Source organism: Pinus tabuliformis, chromosome 2_2 (genome assembly GCF_031772625.1).
Source record: "Pinus tabuliformis cultivar Carrire ecotype Pingquan chromosome 2_2, CPIR1, whole genome shotgun sequence".
NCBI lineage: Eukaryota > Viridiplantae > Streptophyta > Pinopsida > Pinales > Pinaceae > Pinus > Pinus tabuliformis.
This window is the reverse complement of record NC_142300.1, coordinates 1,266,643,505-1,266,663,064: the sequence shown is the minus strand read 5'-3', so window position 1 is coordinate 1,266,663,064 and position 19,560 is coordinate 1,266,643,505. Positions and strand designations below refer to the sequence as shown.

General features: G+C 35.3%; 1 protein-coding gene across 2 annotated transcripts in view; it reads left to right on the top strand.

Annotated features, from left to right (window-relative positions):
* The window catches only part of LOC149198105 (uncharacterized), a 137,095-nt gene extending 132,588 nt beyond the window's left edge, over positions 1–4,507 (top strand). Inside the window, exons 2-3 of one of the 2 annotated variants that reach the window (XM_089406086.1) lie at positions 3,817–3,944; positions 4,182–4,507. In XM_089406086.1, coding sequence (XP_089262212.1) covers positions 3,817–3,944; positions 4,182–4,204 — 151 coding nt within the window. In that variant the 3' untranslated portion in view covers positions 4,205–4,507. Of the gene's footprint in view, positions 1–3,816; positions 3,950–4,181 lie in introns of both variants that reach the window. The other variant, XM_089406085.1, reaches the window with a different exon arrangement.
* The last annotated feature ends 15,053 nt before the right edge of the window (positions 4,508–19,560 follow it).

The window sequence follows — 19,560 nt, the reverse complement described above, 5'->3', positions numbered from 1 at the left end:
AAACAACTTGATCACTAATTGGATAACTTCAAGCTCAGATTGTGAGTCATATAAATCCTTCAACTTCTTTAAGTCTTCAAAAACATTTGAAAATTGTGAAATATGATGACTCACCTCTTCATTGACTGATGCTGCAATCTAGGCATAGGCCTTGCTGTTCTTGTTCTCCCAAATGGCAAGCTCTTTGTCAGAAGTGGGCTTCTTAGGAGGATTACCTCCTTCTCCTTCACAAACTCCTTTCCACAACTCATTAAAATCCAACATATGCTTTATCTTCCTGGACCATCATAGTAGCTCTCTTTGCCAGAGAGAACTACTCCAACTATGGAGATGAGTGAATGCATCATAAAATCTGAATTGGCCTCAATTTCAATATTGACAACAAAAAATGATATGTCTACAATTGTCTTCAAACAATAGTTGTAATCTATTTCAATGAGTTAAATAAGAACCACTCCATATATATAAATAATCATATATATGAACCATATACGATCTTCAAAATCATGCCATATACCATGCTATAATTTTATACTATATAACATATGGCCTTTAAAAATAGCTCATCGAATTTTATATTCCATCACATTACATATGTATTCTATCCAATTCAACGCACTTTAATATATGATAGATGTGCCCATCATATATTATATACCCATCATATATGCCTCAACATATAAAAAAGTTTCGAATGCATAAACTCTATGCTCATCTCATAAATGATTTGGAATGCAAGTCTTCAATCAACCGATTTTAATGGCTGCATATGAAATGAAATGAAATTTTAACATCCACGAGACTAGATATAGTCTATGGGACCACTTGCTTCCTTGATTTTTGCCTTTTGCAATTCAATCCTCTTATTATTCAAATTAATGATGAGTTGACCCAATCTTCTAACAATTCCCTCACTGAAAAGACAATGCCAAGAAACCGATGTTAACATACTGCTGTAACTGTCTCTGATGTCTTTGAAAGCATCACATTCCAAATGAAATGTTTTTCCGATTCCATTGCCCCAGAAGAGCAAAAAGTACACACCTGTTCTTCCCAAGCTTCTTTAGGTCTTTTCCACCGACCTGTTTCGCACCGTAGTTGATGCGAGTTAGTTCTTAATTGAGTAATCAGAATCTTTGGTCTCCATGGAATGCTAGCTCCAATGTAATCTTTTTGTTGGAGATCACAAGTGGGGTTGAATTCTTGAACATAGTACTTCTTCTTTCTACCCAACTCTTTCCCCTATATATGTTTACGAAAATTCTCCATAACAAAGCTCTTTAAATCCTTGCTATTTGTGGGACATGCATTGAGGTAAATATTCCATTTTTGCATCCATTTGTTGTTTTGTCTCATCCATGATTTCTTTCTTTCACTCATTCATTCATTGAAGATAACTTTAGGCCATCTACCTTCTCCCATTTGCTCAATTCTTTGTAGATACCTTATGAGACGCACCATAGCAATTGCTTCGATGGAAGTTGCTCCTGTTTCACTCAGCATTATCTCATAAGAAACCAAACTTTTTATTTTAAACTTGCTCATGATCAAGCGCTTTTGGATTTTCTCAATTTGCTTCCATTTTGAGATAGGGATGCTGCTAGCCCACAATTCACACCCATATAATATCATTGGAAAAACTAGGAGCCCAAAAAGCACTTTAATTGTTTTCCAATCCCATAACTCTGCCTCTCTACATCTGTTTTGAAGAGCATATAATGCTTTCCACCCTCCTAAAATTCTCTTCTTTCTGCAGTGCTCCCAATTAAGCTTCTTGTTGAAATCAATCCCGAGGTACTTGTATTCATTTACTTCTTCAAGAATGTTGCCTTCAAAGAAGAACGTATGCTGGCTCTGCTTCTTTTTATTTGAGAAAATCATTATTTTGGTCTTGCTGGTATTGACTTGCATCCCCACTGCTTTACAAAAATGCTCAAGGGCATATAGGTGCATCTGCAATCCCTGGGCTGATTTAGCAATCAATACAAGGTCATCAGCATATAAAAGAAGCTTTATCACAAACTCCCCCAACTGAACACCATCCCCACCTTGCAGATTTAGCCACTCTTCCAATTTATCAATATATAAACCAAAAAGAGTAGGGGATAAAGGGCAGCCTTGCTTGACTCCGATGTCACTTCTAAAGCTTTTTGAAATGCCTGCTGAAGTTCTAATTTTGACTTTCACCTCTTCATAAAGCCTATGGACAACAACTCTATAATGTAAAGGAATTTCAAGTTCTTCCATTCTACTCCACAACTTATCTCTAGGGACCGTGTCAAATGCCTTTTTGAAGTCAACAAAGCAGCAAAATACTTCTTCTTTGCCCTCCCAAACCTTTTCAATAATGTGTCTCAACATGATACCATGATCTACTGTAGAATGTTCCGACCCACCAAATTCATGCTTCAAACCTTTGCATATGTAATTAAACCTTTGCATATGTAATGAATGCTTCAAACCAAATTCAACACCAAGGGTTACGGCCATCAAAAAAACTGTATGCCAGATCACATATCATCAACGCATACCATAATACATCACACGTCAGGGAGATCAATGCAACAGGGTATACATACTGTTAATCTTCACATCAATGATGCATACCATACATACCAAATCTACCATTGCAGCATGGATGAGCAGCAAGAAGAATCAACAGTATAGTTGAATGGCCATCAAGCTTGACGCAGTAGCGACGAACGATTTTAATGCACAGGTTTCCAGGTTTCGACCAGCGCATATTTAAAATTGGACCAGGGCAAAGAGAAATCAGCCAAAGGTTGGCTATTCAATGCTACACGATTGGCAGGAGCTATCAACGCACCGAACAGCACACACCAAAAACGACCAGCACAACGAGCAGAGGACTAACACAGAGATAATTCAACGTTCTGTCCAAACGCACAGAAATTAGGGACAGAGGGACAGTATGTAGCAGAGAATGGCAGGAGTTACAGCAGAAAGAGGCTAAATGTTATGAATAAATATATAGGAAATATACCAAGCAAGTGTCTCTTCATGGAGAGTCATGTCTCATTTAGACATGACTCTTCAACCTAATTACTAATTAACTAATCATTATTTATGATTATTATCATTTACATTATTTTACATAATTTCCTATATATTTATTCATAACACTAATTTGGGCCTGTGCTCTGATACAATGTCAGGCCAGGTGAGTAACTCCACAATGCGACTTGTATATTGCATTAACCAAATTATGAATATATGCATGAGTGGAGAGACTCTTGGGATTCCAATTCCAAGGTCTCTTGGTTTTCTCCAATTCATAACTGAACTATTTACAATATTTACAATAATCCCAATCCTTTCGGATTAGGTGTCAGCACTAAGAGGCTTTGGAAAGCAATGAACAACTCACTTTAGTATCCATATGGAGCATTTGAGGAACTAAGTAGTGGACTTTTCCTCTTTAAATTTCAGAGAAATTTTATGCAGATATTTATTTTTGCAACTGCAATATGTTTATCCTTCCAATTCCTCTTCTTTTTTGGAAAGTTCACTTTTGCTTAATCTGTGGGAAGCTCTGAACCCCAACTCCAAACTAACACAGTACAATACTCACTTTAATGAACTTTGCACCTCTCCCATGTAAGAGCAAAGCCTTTACCAACTGACCTTGTGGTAATCCCCATCCTTACAGACGCATATATGTAACGAGGATAGGCTATTTTCACCAACCTAACCTTGCAGATTGTTACAATTCCAGGGTAAGCTTAGGGAGAACATGCAATTCAACAATTTCCAATTAAATCTCCTCTCTTTTGACTCCTAGGATTCTGCATGCAGTGACTTTGCACCTCAGAAAAGCTACGCTTCTTTCCTTTCATTCAATGTTACAGACATAAATAGCACAGTAACAAGGCTTATTTCAATGGGAGCTGAGCTGGATGGGCCTGTCAAGCATGAAGTACATGGTAAGGTAATGAGCACTTCCCAAATAGCTCAATGTTGCTTTAAATAGCTAAATACCAGTTACTTGAATGTGATGTTTCTTTGATATCTTTCTGTCTTTATATTTTTATGTATGGATGACAAACGGAAAGCAGGATTTGTGAATTTGAGGACAAGAAGAGCCAAAACCTCAGGTTTTAGCAATTTTCTCATTTGTTCAATCAAAATAACAATAGTGGATCTTGACATTTACTTTGCAGGTTGCAGCTCTACGCATAGATAGCCATATGCTGGGCCTTTATGAACCTGCATGATTGTAAGGGTACATAGCTTTACCTATGGGCAGTTTTGTCATGGAAACAACTAATAAATCAGAGGTTATTGTTTTCAGCATAATAAATCCAGATGATATTGAGATTTTTACCCTTTTATCTGTTTTCTGGGTAAACTGTCTTGAGATGTAGAAAGATGAAGGTTATTTTTACATAAAAATTGTACTTGCACTGGACTTCCAAAACTCTTATTTTTTGGATGTTTTTCAAGAGCTAGATATTCTAAGATTTTTTGTTGGAACTTTTTATGTTTCCATTGTTTCTAAATTCATTATTGGGTGATAATATCAATGTTAGAGCTTCATTCCTCACACCTAAAGCTGTAGAAAGAGAATACTATAAAGTTAACTTGGATGCAAACCTATTTAAATGCTAAGGGGATGCTGATGATCAAGTCCAATATTGCTTCTGCAGTGGATAGTTCCACTTCAGGGGCATGTTCTATTGCTAGTCAAATGAGACCCTCCGATGGTCAATTATATTTGATCCATTATAGGTCAAAGCCTAAACCCAATGGTTTGAATATGATTCCACATCTACACCACATTATCAAGGCAGAAATTTTACCTTTAGTGCCCCAGAGCTCCTTCGTGAATTTTAACTATTAAGGTTGATGCAGAAGGCGCTCTTTCTTTATAGCCCAATTTTCTATTTACGAGACATGGAAAATGCAGGTAATGAAACTCAGGTTATGCCTAGCTAGTAATAATGGGTAATTAAAAAGACATAGGTGTCCTTATTTGACCAGCTAGGTGGTCTGTGAATGGCATAATCCCAACTATGATCAATTATGTCGTCAAAATTGTTCGATTCGGTGCATCACCGCAAGGTATTTTTCTGTATGGCATGAAATGATGAAATGACATGCTTGAAAAATAGTAGTCTGCAACAACCATTCCATTTGTAATCTGCCAAAAATATACAAAGGTCTCTTTTGACATAGTAACTGTATTAAATTTTTTCCTAGAAAAACAATTTACCTTTTCATTAACTATATGAATCAATTCATTGTTGAAGTGTATGATTTTTGAGAAATTGATGAGAAAATTGTTGTTACTATGTGTTAGAACATAAACGGTACCTTAGTAGATACCAGTGATTATTCATTTCATTCTTCCACAATTGGTCCATTAATGTTGCTAATCTAATCTTTTCATCTTTGAGAAAACCATTATAAGGGGTAATGTAATATGTATACATCTAGTGGATAGTTCATTTTCAAAATAAAGGGATTTACTTTTGGTATGCATCAATATGATGTAAACAATACATTTAAATGTGTATACTGATTAACCATTCAGGTTTGGTTGTTGGAAATACTGAGAGAGGAGGTGAATCAGTGTTTCATTACTTTTGACAAATTTTCACTTAGTTAATCTTGAAACTGAATTCACATCACATAATCAATCATCCACAATGTATGAACACAGAGATTAAAGTGCAAATCAAAATTTGAAGAAGAAATACTTGAAAACAATCTTTAATTTATTACAATCTCTTGTGAGGACACCAATCCTCAATAAGCATCAACTTATAAAAATTGTAGGCTTCCAACCTGTCGAGAAGATGAGGACATGAATCCTTAGTAAGCACCAACTAGCAGGCCTGGTTTGTTGCTAAGACTAGAGGGCACAACAACACTTTGGGACAAAGGCCCACTGTCACCACAACCTATGTACCCTATGTACCCGTTATAGGTCATCTCATTCTCTATAAATACACTAGCTGTTGGCATTCTAAGAGTAAGCATTTAGTGGTTTATTTGAGATAAAAGGGTGAAGTTTGAGACACAAATCTGAGGCCTTGTGCTTAAATGAAAATCTAAAGGAAGGCAAATTAAAGAAGCAATTTTTGGGTTTTGGTTTCTTAAGTTTTGGGTTATGGTTATTGGCAATTTCTTGATCAATTTTTTAGAGAAAAGCTTGTCTACTTTAGGAGCAGACTTTGACCTCTCCCACAACCTAGATCTTAGCCCATTTTTGGAAAAAGCTTGGCATATACTATGGAAACAATTCGTTGCCTAATTCAGCTTGTTGTCGCACAAAGTGTCTAGGCACCGCGACAATGCTCAGAGTAAGGGTTGTCACTCTTAATCCTTACTCACTCTGTTTAGACTCTCTCCAAGGCAAGTTAAGGGGGGTAGTCCCTAAGGTAAATAGATGAAGATAGCCCGTGAAACACAGACTCTAGGAGATTTTAATGATGGACAAACTGATGAATTTAAAGCGAGTCTAGGTCAATTAAGATAGATAAATCAAAATAAGACACAATCCCAAGATATAAATGACTACAGACCAATGCCTTTTATATTGAATTAACCAAAGACTAGGTAATAATAAGTCATCCAAACAGTTTCCCAATATGCGACGAATAGTGACAATCAGGTATGATCAATATAAACGCCCAAAATTTTAATATGCAAGAGATTCCAGATTCAAAATGATATTCGTTAACTGCCCGGATCTAGACTCAATTAATTTTGTCCTATAGCCAATATAAATTTTAAAACACTTGTCACACTTTGACCATAGAAAAATCATGAAGATGCATTTAATCATCGGATAACATGAAAGAACTTTAGATTATTATTTCAATTATTCCTTAGGCAAAAATAAAGAAGTAAAACAAATCAAGGGGTTAATAAACCGAATTTTTAATGGGCCATAGGCCACATTAAATTTTTTTAATGTTAAGCACAAATCCTTTAATTTATTTCACTCTTAATTTTCACGACACCAAAAATTTAAAATTCTTAGATTTCTTAAATCTTTTAGATTTTTTGATTTTTAATTTTGAGAATTTCAAATCAAAAATAAAAAAAGGAAAAAATCAAAAGTCAAAAGATTAAAATTTTCAAATTTTTAGATTTTTTTAATTTTCTAGGATTTTTTAATTTTTTTTGGATATTTTAATTTCAAAATCATAAATTAAAAATAAAAAAAAGGTGAAATCAAATCAAATAAAAAAAATTAAAACAAAAAAGAAAAACAAAATTGAATCCAAAAAAAATAAAATAAAACCAAATCCAATCTTTTTATTTATGAAAATCTTAATGAATTCTAACTAAAGTTTTAATTACATAAAATCCAAAACAACTAAACCTAAACCACGGATATACAAAAAAGAACTGAAAAATATCTAACCTAATGTATATACATACAAAATGAAAATAAAATCAAATGTTTTGTTGTATTGTTGTGCAAGTTCGACGATGGTGAAGACTATAAGAAGGAAGAGCAGGGAGCCACGGGATTGCGGGTTTGCTTGCAGGCAATGAAGACTGTGGGAGAGGAGGATGGCAGCGGACAGGAAAGGAATGCAATGGTAGAGGGAAATGGACAACAACGAGGAGGAGTCACAGATCTGTGGGCAGCGGATTTGTAGATGAACATGGGTGTGAGAGACTGCATGAGCAAAGACCGCAGGAATGACAGGCAAATAGGGATGAGTGGTAACGGAGGTAAGGAAAAATGGCAACAAGAAGATTGTGCGTGGAGGAATAAGGCTCGAAGAGACAGCGACAAGGAGTTTTTTTTTGTTTTTCTTGCAGGTTTGGATACACATCAAGGAGGAGAGCTGACAGGGGCAAGGAGGACTGAATGCAAGGAGCTGCGTGAGGGTTAGCATGGATCTGGATGAGGAGCTTCGACATGGGAAAGGAATAGCAACAGACAACAAGGGTTTGGTGCAGAAAATGCAAAGGGAGATGGCAGCGAAGTTGGGACTTTGCAGATTCGAAGAGAAAGCAGGCAGCAAGGTTGGGGCCTTTAATTTTTTTTCGAAATGCATAGTGAACTCCACAAATCAGGCCGCAAATCAAAGAAACCAATTAGCAAACTGGTGGCCCAGAAACCCCTTAAAATTTACTAGAACTCCTTTAAGAATTTTATAGAAATCTTAATTTAAAATTTTGAATCAACTTGCTTTAGATTTAACCCTGAAGCCCTCACAAAATTTCCAGATCTGAATTTAAATTTAAACCCTGAATTGCAAAATGTCCAAATAACATGCCTGGAAAACAATTTTAATGAACCCCAGAGATCTAGATCTTACCCTCCAGGGCCTAAATCTGGACTTTGCACAGTTTTTTGCTTCAGATCTACAGTTGCAGGACAACAAAGAACACCCAAACGATATATACAATGACCCCAAAAAACTAAAACCCAAAAAACCCAAGACAGAAAATTGAAAATAATCACAGATCTATGTACATGAATGGCATATCTATCAGATCTAGGGAGTGTGAGTCCAACTCCGTTCCCAAATATGATAATCTGAGGCTCTCAACAACCAAATCTATCGATTTAGCACTGAAAAAAAAAAATTGAAGTTTTTGAATTTTAGAGGAGGTACTGAGCTCAAAGCCCTTTATGCATCACCCACAAAAAATATCTTATGATAAGCCCGGGATCAAATTAAGCTGGGCTTTTCAAAAAACACGGATTAGGAGTTGGCTGGTTCAACTGAGAACTTCCCCGAATGCCCGATGATCTAACAAAATCAAGAAGTTCTTGCAAAACTCAATTCAACCATCAACATAGAGCGAGAAAATGATAATAAAATTCAGATTAAATAGAGATACATGCTATTATATTCAAAATTTAAATTATCATTCAAATCCCAGCGACTGAACAAGATACTTGTACTCAAATCACTCTTCAGAAAGCTATCATCAATGGCTAAAAAGAAATCTATGTATGAAAATGATACATCTTACAGTATTTCCATGAAGAGTAACACCAACAGAAATTAAACCCCAAAGTCTTTCTTTATTGCTCATAAAAAGATTACAAGAGAGCTTTTCGCTTAGTACACGATCCAGAGATCGGATGAACTGACTGACAAATGACCTCCTATTTAAAGATAAATCCTCCAACGGCTAGTTCGAGTGATCCTTGTCAAAGCAATCTCGACCGTTGATGAGGATTAAAATTTCTTTTAATCTCATTCGTCGAAATTTTAAATTATTGAAGAAATTAGAATTTTTCAATTAAATGCATTTTAATTAATTCAAAAATTAAAATTTTGAATTAATTTCCTCAAAATTTTGACTTTGACTTAACCCCAGGGACCAAAGGCTTAAAATTTAGCAAAATAATTAATTTACCTTAGTCCCTGGACCTTTTAAAATTTAATTTTTAAGGACTGACGAATTTTGCCTTCGGAGAATTTAAATTTACCTAGGACTTAGAATTAATTAAATTTCTGGCTTAGGATTGGCCAGAAAATTTAATTAATTAACCTACGAGGGGATAAATTATTTTTCCAACCCTCAAGACATTTTACATAATGATTTTTACATTTTTTACATCTCAAGGTTTGCAAAAGACCCTCACAGATTATCTAGTTCTGCGACACAAATATAATCTAACAGATCAAGCAATTTGTAATAAAATAACCTAACCAAATAGTTAGGATTATTCCCAAATCACTTTTACATAGACTCGATCTAAAACACTAAGACTCCCCTAACATCCTAGTGACAAAATGCATTTCGGCTTTGGGGTAAGGCTGAAGGAAAACTTTGCCGATCATCCGAGAATGGATCGGTGAGACAAAAAACCTCCCGGAATGTAGATCGTCACCAGAAAAGTAGGTTTACCTAGGTAATTACGTACACAACACGGATCTGCAGAGATTATTTACATTATACACATGTAGAATGGGCTTACATTATAACATGATAATCATGTTAATGATGATAACTAAACGGCATAGACACGTCGATTAGGCGCTATCCCTTTTGCGAAAAAATGGGGTGTACTGCTATGGGTCGTTGATAGGTAGTGGATAACACAACCCATGGTTCAGCCTGAAGAGAGACATACCTTGATTTGTGATTTGGCCTCATTGAAGAGGCTTGGGCTTGTGGAAATTTGGGCTTGAAGCAAGTACAAAACACGAACTCTTGTGACAAATTCAGGGTCTGAAATTTCGGGCTCTCTTGTGGACACTCGACCTTGTGGAAGAGACTATTTTGGCCTTACATCTTAGCCTCTTTTGTGACAGACTCAAAGCCCTCCTTGACCTCTATTTTTAGGGCTCTCTTGTAGACATTCTGAAGCATAATTTGAAGACACTACCAATTTTATTGGAGCCATCTTGAAGCTTATTAAAGAATATTTTGAGCCAGACTTCCTAAGCAATCTTAAGCCTTCCTTGTTGTAGACTTGAAGAAAAATTGAAGCCTTATTTGAAGTAGTCTTGAAGAAGATCTTGATGATCTTTTGGAATAAATTTTCAAGCGTCTTTGAAGTAGACTTTGAGTGACTACAAAGCAGATTTTGGAGACCTTTTGAAGTAGCCCTAGAAGCCCCCTTGTTGAAGTAGTTTAGGAGCAGATCATGGAGTGGAGTAGATTTGAAGTGTCCCTTGAATACTTTTGGAGCACCTGTTGAAGCATTTTTGAGATCAACTTTGTAGCAAACTTAAAGCAAATTTGGAGACCTTATTTTGAGTAGTCTTAGAGAGTGTTGACGCAGATTTTTTGGATTTGAATTTGAAGAAGGGAAGAATTGAAGTTGTTTGAGTATTGTTGTAATTGGGCTATTGTCCCTGGTACGAGAACCCAAGAAGATCTTATTTTATTTTTTATTCTATATGGTGGTAGGGTGGTGCTAGGGAAGGAAGTTGTAGCTTCTTTCAGGAGGTTGCCGCCTCCTTCCAGTAGGAGTTGGTAAATCTTGGAGTTTTATCCCTTCCAGTTGTAGCTGGTAAACCAGAAGTTGAAGCATCCTTTGTAATATAAAATATTGTACATATATATATTGTGTTCATTTGATGTGATGTTATTGGTTATTCGTATTGATAATTAAATTGTTGAAATTTACGAAATATTGATTCACCCCCCTCTTAGTGTTTCCAACATACTCGACCCTAAAAAGAAAACCTCAAAAAAACCAAAAACCCTTCCCAAGAACAATGCCAAAAACCTTTCAAAAGATATGTCGAAAGCCTTCCACAAAAACTACTTCAACTCAGATTCACTTCACTTCTTCTTAATTCATGAAGTATGAACTTCGAACCTGCTCCTTCAATCTCCTAAACACAAAACCAAATGCTTAGTCAAGTGGTTATAAATGCTCCTTCTCACACTTATTTATAGTGTGTTTGGATGTTGGGTTAGGGCCAACTTGTCCACTGGCTAGGCTGACTGGCAAAATGTATAGTGAAATTCAAAAATTCATTCTCCTCAACTATGAGGAATTAGAAGGCACGCCATGTATTGTTGGAAAGGTCTTAGAATAAGCTTTCCAACCATATGTCATATGCTCCCATTTGAGCTAGGTAATTGGAGTAAAAAGGCTTTCAAAGATGGGGTTTTTAAATGGGACCTGCTTGTAGTTTGGTTGGGTCATCTTGGCAAAATATTTCATATCACCTTATTCCTATGGAATTAGAGGGAGTACCATATACAATTGGAAATTTCTCAAAATATGCTATTTGACTATGTAATTTCCTCTTTTGTTTGGATAGCCTTTGACACCAGTAACAACCATTTTCAACAATCTCCCACTTTGTTATTGATGGCAATATTTTGATACATGCTTCTTCCAACGGCTGGTCCCTCTGTTTGCATTCTCATCATACTTCTTGTTAGCTGCCTTATTCCGCCACCCTGTTTGCATTCTCTCCCCCTTTGAAATCAATAGCAAAGGGTGCTCCCCTTGAGTTTGTGCTTCCCTTACTGAGATAAAGGAGAGATCACTCCCAACTTTTGTTTGAGATATCCAAAAGTTTCTCTTGACAGAGGTTTGATAAGGATGTTAGCAATCTATTCTTTGGTGCCAATATATTCCATCTTGACATTTTGCTCGACAACATGTTCTCTGAGGAAATGATACTCGATTGGAATATGCTTTATTTTTGAGTGCATGACAATTTTTTTTGAAATATTGACTGCACTAGTGTTGTTGCAAGAAATAATAATGGGATGATCATATTCCACTTTGATGTATTGTAAAGTTTGTTTCATTCAGATAACTTAAGTAGAACAATTTGTTGCTACTATGTATTCGACTTTAACTCTAGAAAGAGAAATTGATGATCTGCTTCTTGCTTGACCAAGATATAAGGAAATCTACCAAGAAAAATGCACTGCCATTGGTGCTTTTTGTTGATTTTTCTACAAGATGAACAATAGAATATTATTCTATGATCTGATAGTTACTTCCTAATGATTTCCAACCTATATTTATTCCACTATAACCATTGAATAATTTACACTTTAGAAAATCTCAATAGTAAATGCAACAGAAACAATAAAGATCATAAAAAGACAGTCATGCACAATAGAGACAACAAATTTTACCATGAGAAACCCAACCTTGGGAGAAAGGCAACAACTTTTCGTAGGAGAAATTATTTTTCAACAAGGTTTACAAATCCAATTTGTCTAGAAATCTGTGCCAATATCCAAGTCAAAAATACCAGTCAAACATGGTTAATCTTTAGAAAGTCATCACTTGTCAAAACCAATCAAAATTGACGTTGGTCAACCTGTAGCCTACGGTGAACTCGAACATGCGTTCAACTCTTTACATGTGCGGTCAAACTCAACCTGTTTTGCTGTCAAAGATTGGTCAAACATATCGATCAAATAGCAGGTCAAACATAAGATAAACTTAGCTCAGTCAAATTAGTCAAACTTGTCCTCCTTTCTCCACAAATGTGGTTGTCCAAGAGAGATTAGAAAATGATGAAGAGAGAAGAAATTCACACTAGCTTCACGGAGAAATTTGAGATGTCACATCTTCTATTTATACTAGTTGAATGGGGTAAAATAAACTAAAGGACATGTCCCTTCACCCTCCTGGGCCGACTTGTTATTCAAAAATCAAAATTTTAATTTAATTTTTCATCATTCTTCTACGCTGACTTAGGAATATGTGCATACCTCTTGATGCTTGTCAGGCCAGGTAGTAACTCCATTAGGCAGAAAAACTGATTCGTGTTATTCCATTAGGTAGGTCTTTGTTATATACAATAGGGAGTGACTGTTCAGTTCATCTCCCGATGATTGTTCACATTCCTAATTTAATTATTTACATAAATTCACCCAATCATGAAGATTAGGTGTCAACATCCCCCCCCTTAATCTGAAGGGATGTTGGTGAGTCCAAGCATCATTCTGAATCGTTCAAGCTTTTTCCTTCCAAGCGCTTTGGTGAAGATGTTTGGTGGTTTTCAGTCCATGGTATTGGACGCGATGGTTTTTGGTCCATGGTATTGGATGCTTCGACATGTATAAATATGTATTGTAACATTGAAAGGAACATAATGAAAAATCAAGCTCGTAGTCCCGATTTTGGGATCCAGGGGAAAATCTCTGTGTATATGTGTTTTATGTGTTATGATCTCACATTGTTTATTTTCTGCGTTTTAGAATTCGTATGCAGGTAATTTCTGTACGGGGTTAAAACCTACAACTCTTTCCATGTTTACTGTAGTTTTCCACAATAAAAAGAAACACTGTCTTGTTCCTGAGATCAACTTTGTTAATGCATCAGATGTTATTGTTATGGTTTATATATGAATGACTATTTCAATGTATAACTAACCATCTACTTATATGATATAAAGTTCATTGCACTAAAATGCTTTATCTATATGCTGCTATGTGTATTTGAATTGGTTGATTTGCAGGTTCAAAGATCATTAGGAGTTGCAGAGGGTTTGAACCCTGGCTGGAACTACCCAAACGAAGGATATCCGGGTATGTTCATCCTCACATAGTTAGTTTTTTTAAGTGTGTTGCCTGAGTTGTATGCATGTTTCTTGCTATAGATTACTCCTGCTCTGATAGGGTTCTAACCCAAAGCCCTAGGGGACTTATTCCCTTAATGGTCACCTCATTTCATCACATTATCACTATATTTCCATTACCATATGGGTTCATATTTTCATTTTCCGAAGTTATTTATTTTATGTATTTAAAGTGAATTTATGATTAAAAGTTGGAAAAATATCATGTATTTGCTTATACCTAAAGGTGGAATGAGTTTGGTGACATGTGTAGGTAATTTGGAAGGTTCCAAGACACTCTTATGTGGCCTCCAAGACTCAAATTCGAATTCTCTTGAAGATTTGAAGGAGATTTGGGATAGGGGTCAAGCATATCTCATGGAGAAAAATCATGGATAAAGGAATATGTGTCTCATATTGGTTCTAATCATATGAAAGATTTGTGGATATAGGAGGGATTAGTGGATCTCCATTAATGAGTTAGCTGCTTATGTTTTTGTATAAATAGGAGTACCTCCATTCCGAAGGGAGGACTCTTGGAGCATGTATCCTAACTTATGATGGAATAGAATAAAGTTTTCTTTCTACAATTTTAGATATAAATTGTCTTAATGTAGTATATGAATTTATGGAATAGTTTGTCACTTTGTTCTTAAGAGAATTGAGCTCACTTTAAAAGAATCAAAGAGACATTTTATTTCATTATAGATTTTATTTTCATTTAATTACTTAGATGTTTGAAGATTTTTCATTATTAATGAATGAATTTTAGTTTAAATCTTATCAGCATATGAAAGGACAAACAAGGGTCTAAGTTAGGCTCTCTTCCATTTGATATGAGTAATAATTGAAATTCATTCTCTTTTTCTAGTTTCAAGTGATTTTCTGAATTTCCAGTTTTCCAATAATGGCATTAATGATGAATGAATTTGTAATGAATAACTGCAAGGACCTCCTTAGTTAGGAGCCTCTTCTATTATTTGTTTATGCATCTTAAGCTATTGTCCATTAGTGGTTTTTGATTTCTGTTCATGAAGTAGTATTCTAGAAGAAGGACAAATCTAGTTCTCCTAAGTTAGGAGCCACTTCTCCTGCTTATTACATAATGAATTAGAAATTACTTAGTTAAATTTTATATTTGTAATATGAACTTCTAATTAGTTTATAATTGCATTCCCTTCAGTTTCCATAAATTATCTTCTAAATCTGATTATAGTTGCAATTGAGGTCCCATATATTTTGGTTTTCTTCTAAGTTTTACGAAACCCCTGGGTTGACAATTAAATAATAGAGATTTAACAGACAATTAAATCACCCAACACTCGAAATGTTATTGCATCACCCTCATCACTGAGGCACTCTGGTGCTTTTTCATAACAATCCACCTTCACCCTATGGGTTTCCAACCAATCCATACCTATCATAACATTGTATGATAGCAAATTCAATTTGACTGAAGTAGTGATGCCCCTAATTTCTATAAGGAAAGTGTTAGGGTTTTTATATGTCGTTTTAATTCCCTAAATTTAGAATTGTCAACCAGAGTTTGTAATCTTTGAGTTACAAGGCATTATGGTTCAGATATAAATTGATTATCCTATGCTCACTTAGTACGAATTTAAGTACCGAATGACCAAATTTTGTTCCTAATTTAAAATCATTACACTAAAGTTTCTTGAAGTGAAGAAACCTATTATACTCTTCAATGTCACACATAATTTAAATTGCTAATCTATCTTTGATAACCACATGACTAATTAAATATTATTCTTGGAAATAAACTTAACAATCATAATAAACTAAACTCATAATTCGATTTAAACAATCTGTTTTACTCAAAAATCTCCACACAGTGCTATTAAACTCAAAATCATTCACACAACTTTCTAATTCAAGAAATCGATTAAAAAACTAACTGAGAAAATAAAGCAAATGACACACAACTTTCTAATTGGATAAATCATATTCAAAATTAACTAAGGAATGAACCAAGAGGCACATTGTTTCCTAATTCAATATTCGAAATTGCTTGAGAAATAAAGAAAATGGCATATTGTTCCTACTTAACCTCACAAAAATTCAAGTATACTAGACATCAACTATAGGGACTCCTTACTAAGATTATATATCCACAGATAATTGAATTATTTCATTCAAATCAAAGAATTCATTTCAAATATTGTGAGAAATGCATTCATCATAAATCCGATCTAAATTGAAGCCTGCTCTTTCAAACCTATCACTTTTTGAGATCAACAGAGAAACTTATGAATTCAAATAATCCCTATAGAAATGATTTGCAAACCCACACAATTCAAAACAAGCATCTAACCAATTATCTCTTAAACATAACACTCAAATCTATGGAAGATTTCAAATATCACTCAATTACAATCCTAAGTACAGAAATTCTGGAAATTGCAAAAGAGAAACAAATATTTTAAGTACAGTTTCACTAAAGCTAACAAGCACACTTCCTATCTAACTAAAACTAATACAGAACTTGGTTGAGGTATATGTTGGGCCCTTGCCACGATCTGAGACAAGCTAATTTACCTCAATAACTCACAGATTATAAGCACATGAATCCACGAATATAAAATCCAAGATCGATTATATATTAAATCTTTCAATAAAACATAAGTCTAGGTGTTCCAAATTAAAATAAAAACAAAGTTATATGGTGTTTTACAATCACAATTTCCTTGCTACAGTTTCACTCCATATGTAACTTCTCACACTAATGCTGGGCCTTCTTAAAGAGTTTAAGACCTGAATATAGTTACAATGAAATGACTCAGAAAAGTAAATGTGTGTGTGATCTAGGCTTAATTGAGCTAAGCCAATTCCAAAGATCACTCATCCATATCATATCTGCACTATCCAATTGTAGTGCTATCTTTAGGTTTGAATAAGTTATCACCACGACCACGAACAAAAGAAACCACCATTGAGATGCCCATCAATTGACTAGTACCATATATGGAGTAGAGTACTGAATAGAGTATGGAACTAAGTACTGAATTTCTGCCCGATATGTTCTTGAGCTGGATGTTGGGTCACTAATGACCTGTCAATGTATGCAAGTTGCCATCCTTATGTTTAAGAACCCTATCAATAAATTAGTCAATAGTGAGTCAAGAAATATAAACTCATTTAGCATCTACTTAGATTAACCAAAGATATGTAAAAACAATCTTTATTGTGATTCTTACCTCCAATTGTAAAATAACACAGTTTAGGAAATATAGAGTGGTTTCTAGGTGTCAAAAAGGGTAAAATAGGGTAGGTTATAGTGGAAATAGTAGAATAGGGTGTCAAAAGGATAACAAAAGTAGGGCCCAACATCCCCCCATGCCAGAGGGAATGCATGCCCTCATGCAACTATCCTCCTCAAAATTGACCAGTCATCAAAATTGGGCCACCCTTGTTTTCAGATTCCCGCCGCACTGACTAAAACTTCTAAACCATGATTTTTCTGCATTCACTGTAGCCGAAACCTTCGGATTCATTTGTGAACAAGAAGTATTTTGATGGGCTTTAGTTTCCTCACCTTCCAACTAAGAAGTTGTTTATTTTTTAGGACTAGTGCATCGTTCTTGGATACCAAAACTAGATTTTGGTTTCCATACATCTCGTTTTCCTTTCAAACACGTCGAAACAAGGTTTTGTACTTGTGAGACCATTCTATGAGTTTTATATTTTTTCTTTTGCAACTTGTTCACTTGTCGTTTCAAGTTTTGTTCATTAAGAGTAGAGGTGTCCTTCGGAGGCAGGGTTTCCTTTTGTAAATTCCTCCCCTTATGGCTTGATTTCTTATGAGTCTAACTTACCCTAGTTTTAACTACTTGTTTCCCCATTGGTTATTTTATTTAAGACCAATCATATAGTGGTGAATAATTTAAAATATGTCAAAAATTGTTAGTTGGTCCTTCCTTCTCGAGCGATTTTTTTTTCCATTTCTCCATTTCTTCAAGTTATCGATAGGATCTTTTCACTTCTAGCTTAGGAGAAGACAAAACAATGATGGGCTTGAGGGTTTGAGTACCTGATGGTGGACATTTTTGTCGAGTCATACTTCTAGTGTGCCACTGACCCTGTGATGCGGTCACAATTTCAGATGATTTTGGGGTTTCTACAAATGGTGGAGTTAGTGCTTGTTCAGCTTCATCCTTTTCATGAAATAGCTTCCTCTTTCCTTTATTAGCAAAAGTTTTGTCCTTTTCAAGCCGTTCTTTTGTTGGCGAAGCGACCGACTTCATGACCTCCACTTGAGGTTTATTTTTCCTACTCTGTTGGGGCTTTTCAACTGCTACATCTTTAATCAAAGGTTCCTTCTTTTGTACACTACCTTATTTTCATTTCTTTCCCTTTGAGGTTAGGGAATCTTTCTTTACAGAAGAGTTAGGGTTTGTAGATCTGGGTTTCTCCAGGGGATTCACTGAAATTCCCTCCGTTTTTGTTGATTCAGAGGTTATGTTTCAACCTTGTCTTTCTTGGAAGCAGACTCAGGAAGCATCTCATTCTCTTTGTCTAGCTTCTTGGATCAGGGACTGATAATCCATTGTCGTCCCTTAATTTGATTCTCTTCCCTAAGAAAATTCTCAACCAAAAATTCTTCCCATGTCTTTTTTCGTCGACCCAATTCATAAACAACAAGAATTTTTATAAAACTATGATGACATAGACTGGTTTCAACATTTTTAGAAGTAGATTGAACACCTTTGGCAAATTTACATAGACTTTGATGAAGGAAAAACATAGACTTAATCTCACACCCATCTATTAAATGTAAGAGAAGCCTAATATGATATAGAAATATAACTGCATACCTTCCCTCACAAGTGACGAACCTTTGTAGTGCTATAATGAGTGGCCACCACTCCTCTTTGATACAACTTCTCAAAACCCCTTTTGACCAATTGATAATTTTGTATGCGGGCTTGAGAAATTTGGCACAAGCATCCCGTCAGAGTGGTCCACCCTTGAAGTATTTTTTTCTAGTTAAAGGTAACCAAATTTCTTTGCTTATCAATTTCTTTGTGAGCTTAATCATAGAATTCCCAAAGTCTGTTACTTTCCTATCAAAGCTCCACACGAATGCCATGGAAACCTTGTCATTGTATCCCTAAAACTTTTTGAGGAAGTCTATCCACCCTTTTTCCTCAAATTGACTCTTACAGGATGCATATTTCGGGCTAAGATGGAATTGGGAAAAGGTAGGTTCATGCCTGTCAGACCCCATGCCAATGATGAAACAATGTCAAAGGTCGAGGAGGAGATGTACATAATCACAGGTTAATCGACCATTTAATTTAGAAATACTGTCGAGATAGACAATTCCTTGCTTTTCGGGGTTTCAAATAGGCTTGGGTTGATTTGAAAGGGCGACTATGTATTTTTTTAATTATGCTATGGGATGGTCATTTCAATGATGAAATAAGTACGAGACAAATATATCATAATGGAAGGGAATGAGTAAAACAGGTTCTTGGATAAGACAGTCGAATACCAATTAGATTTTTGTATTATATGGAAAGGAAATGTGCATCATTTACATGAA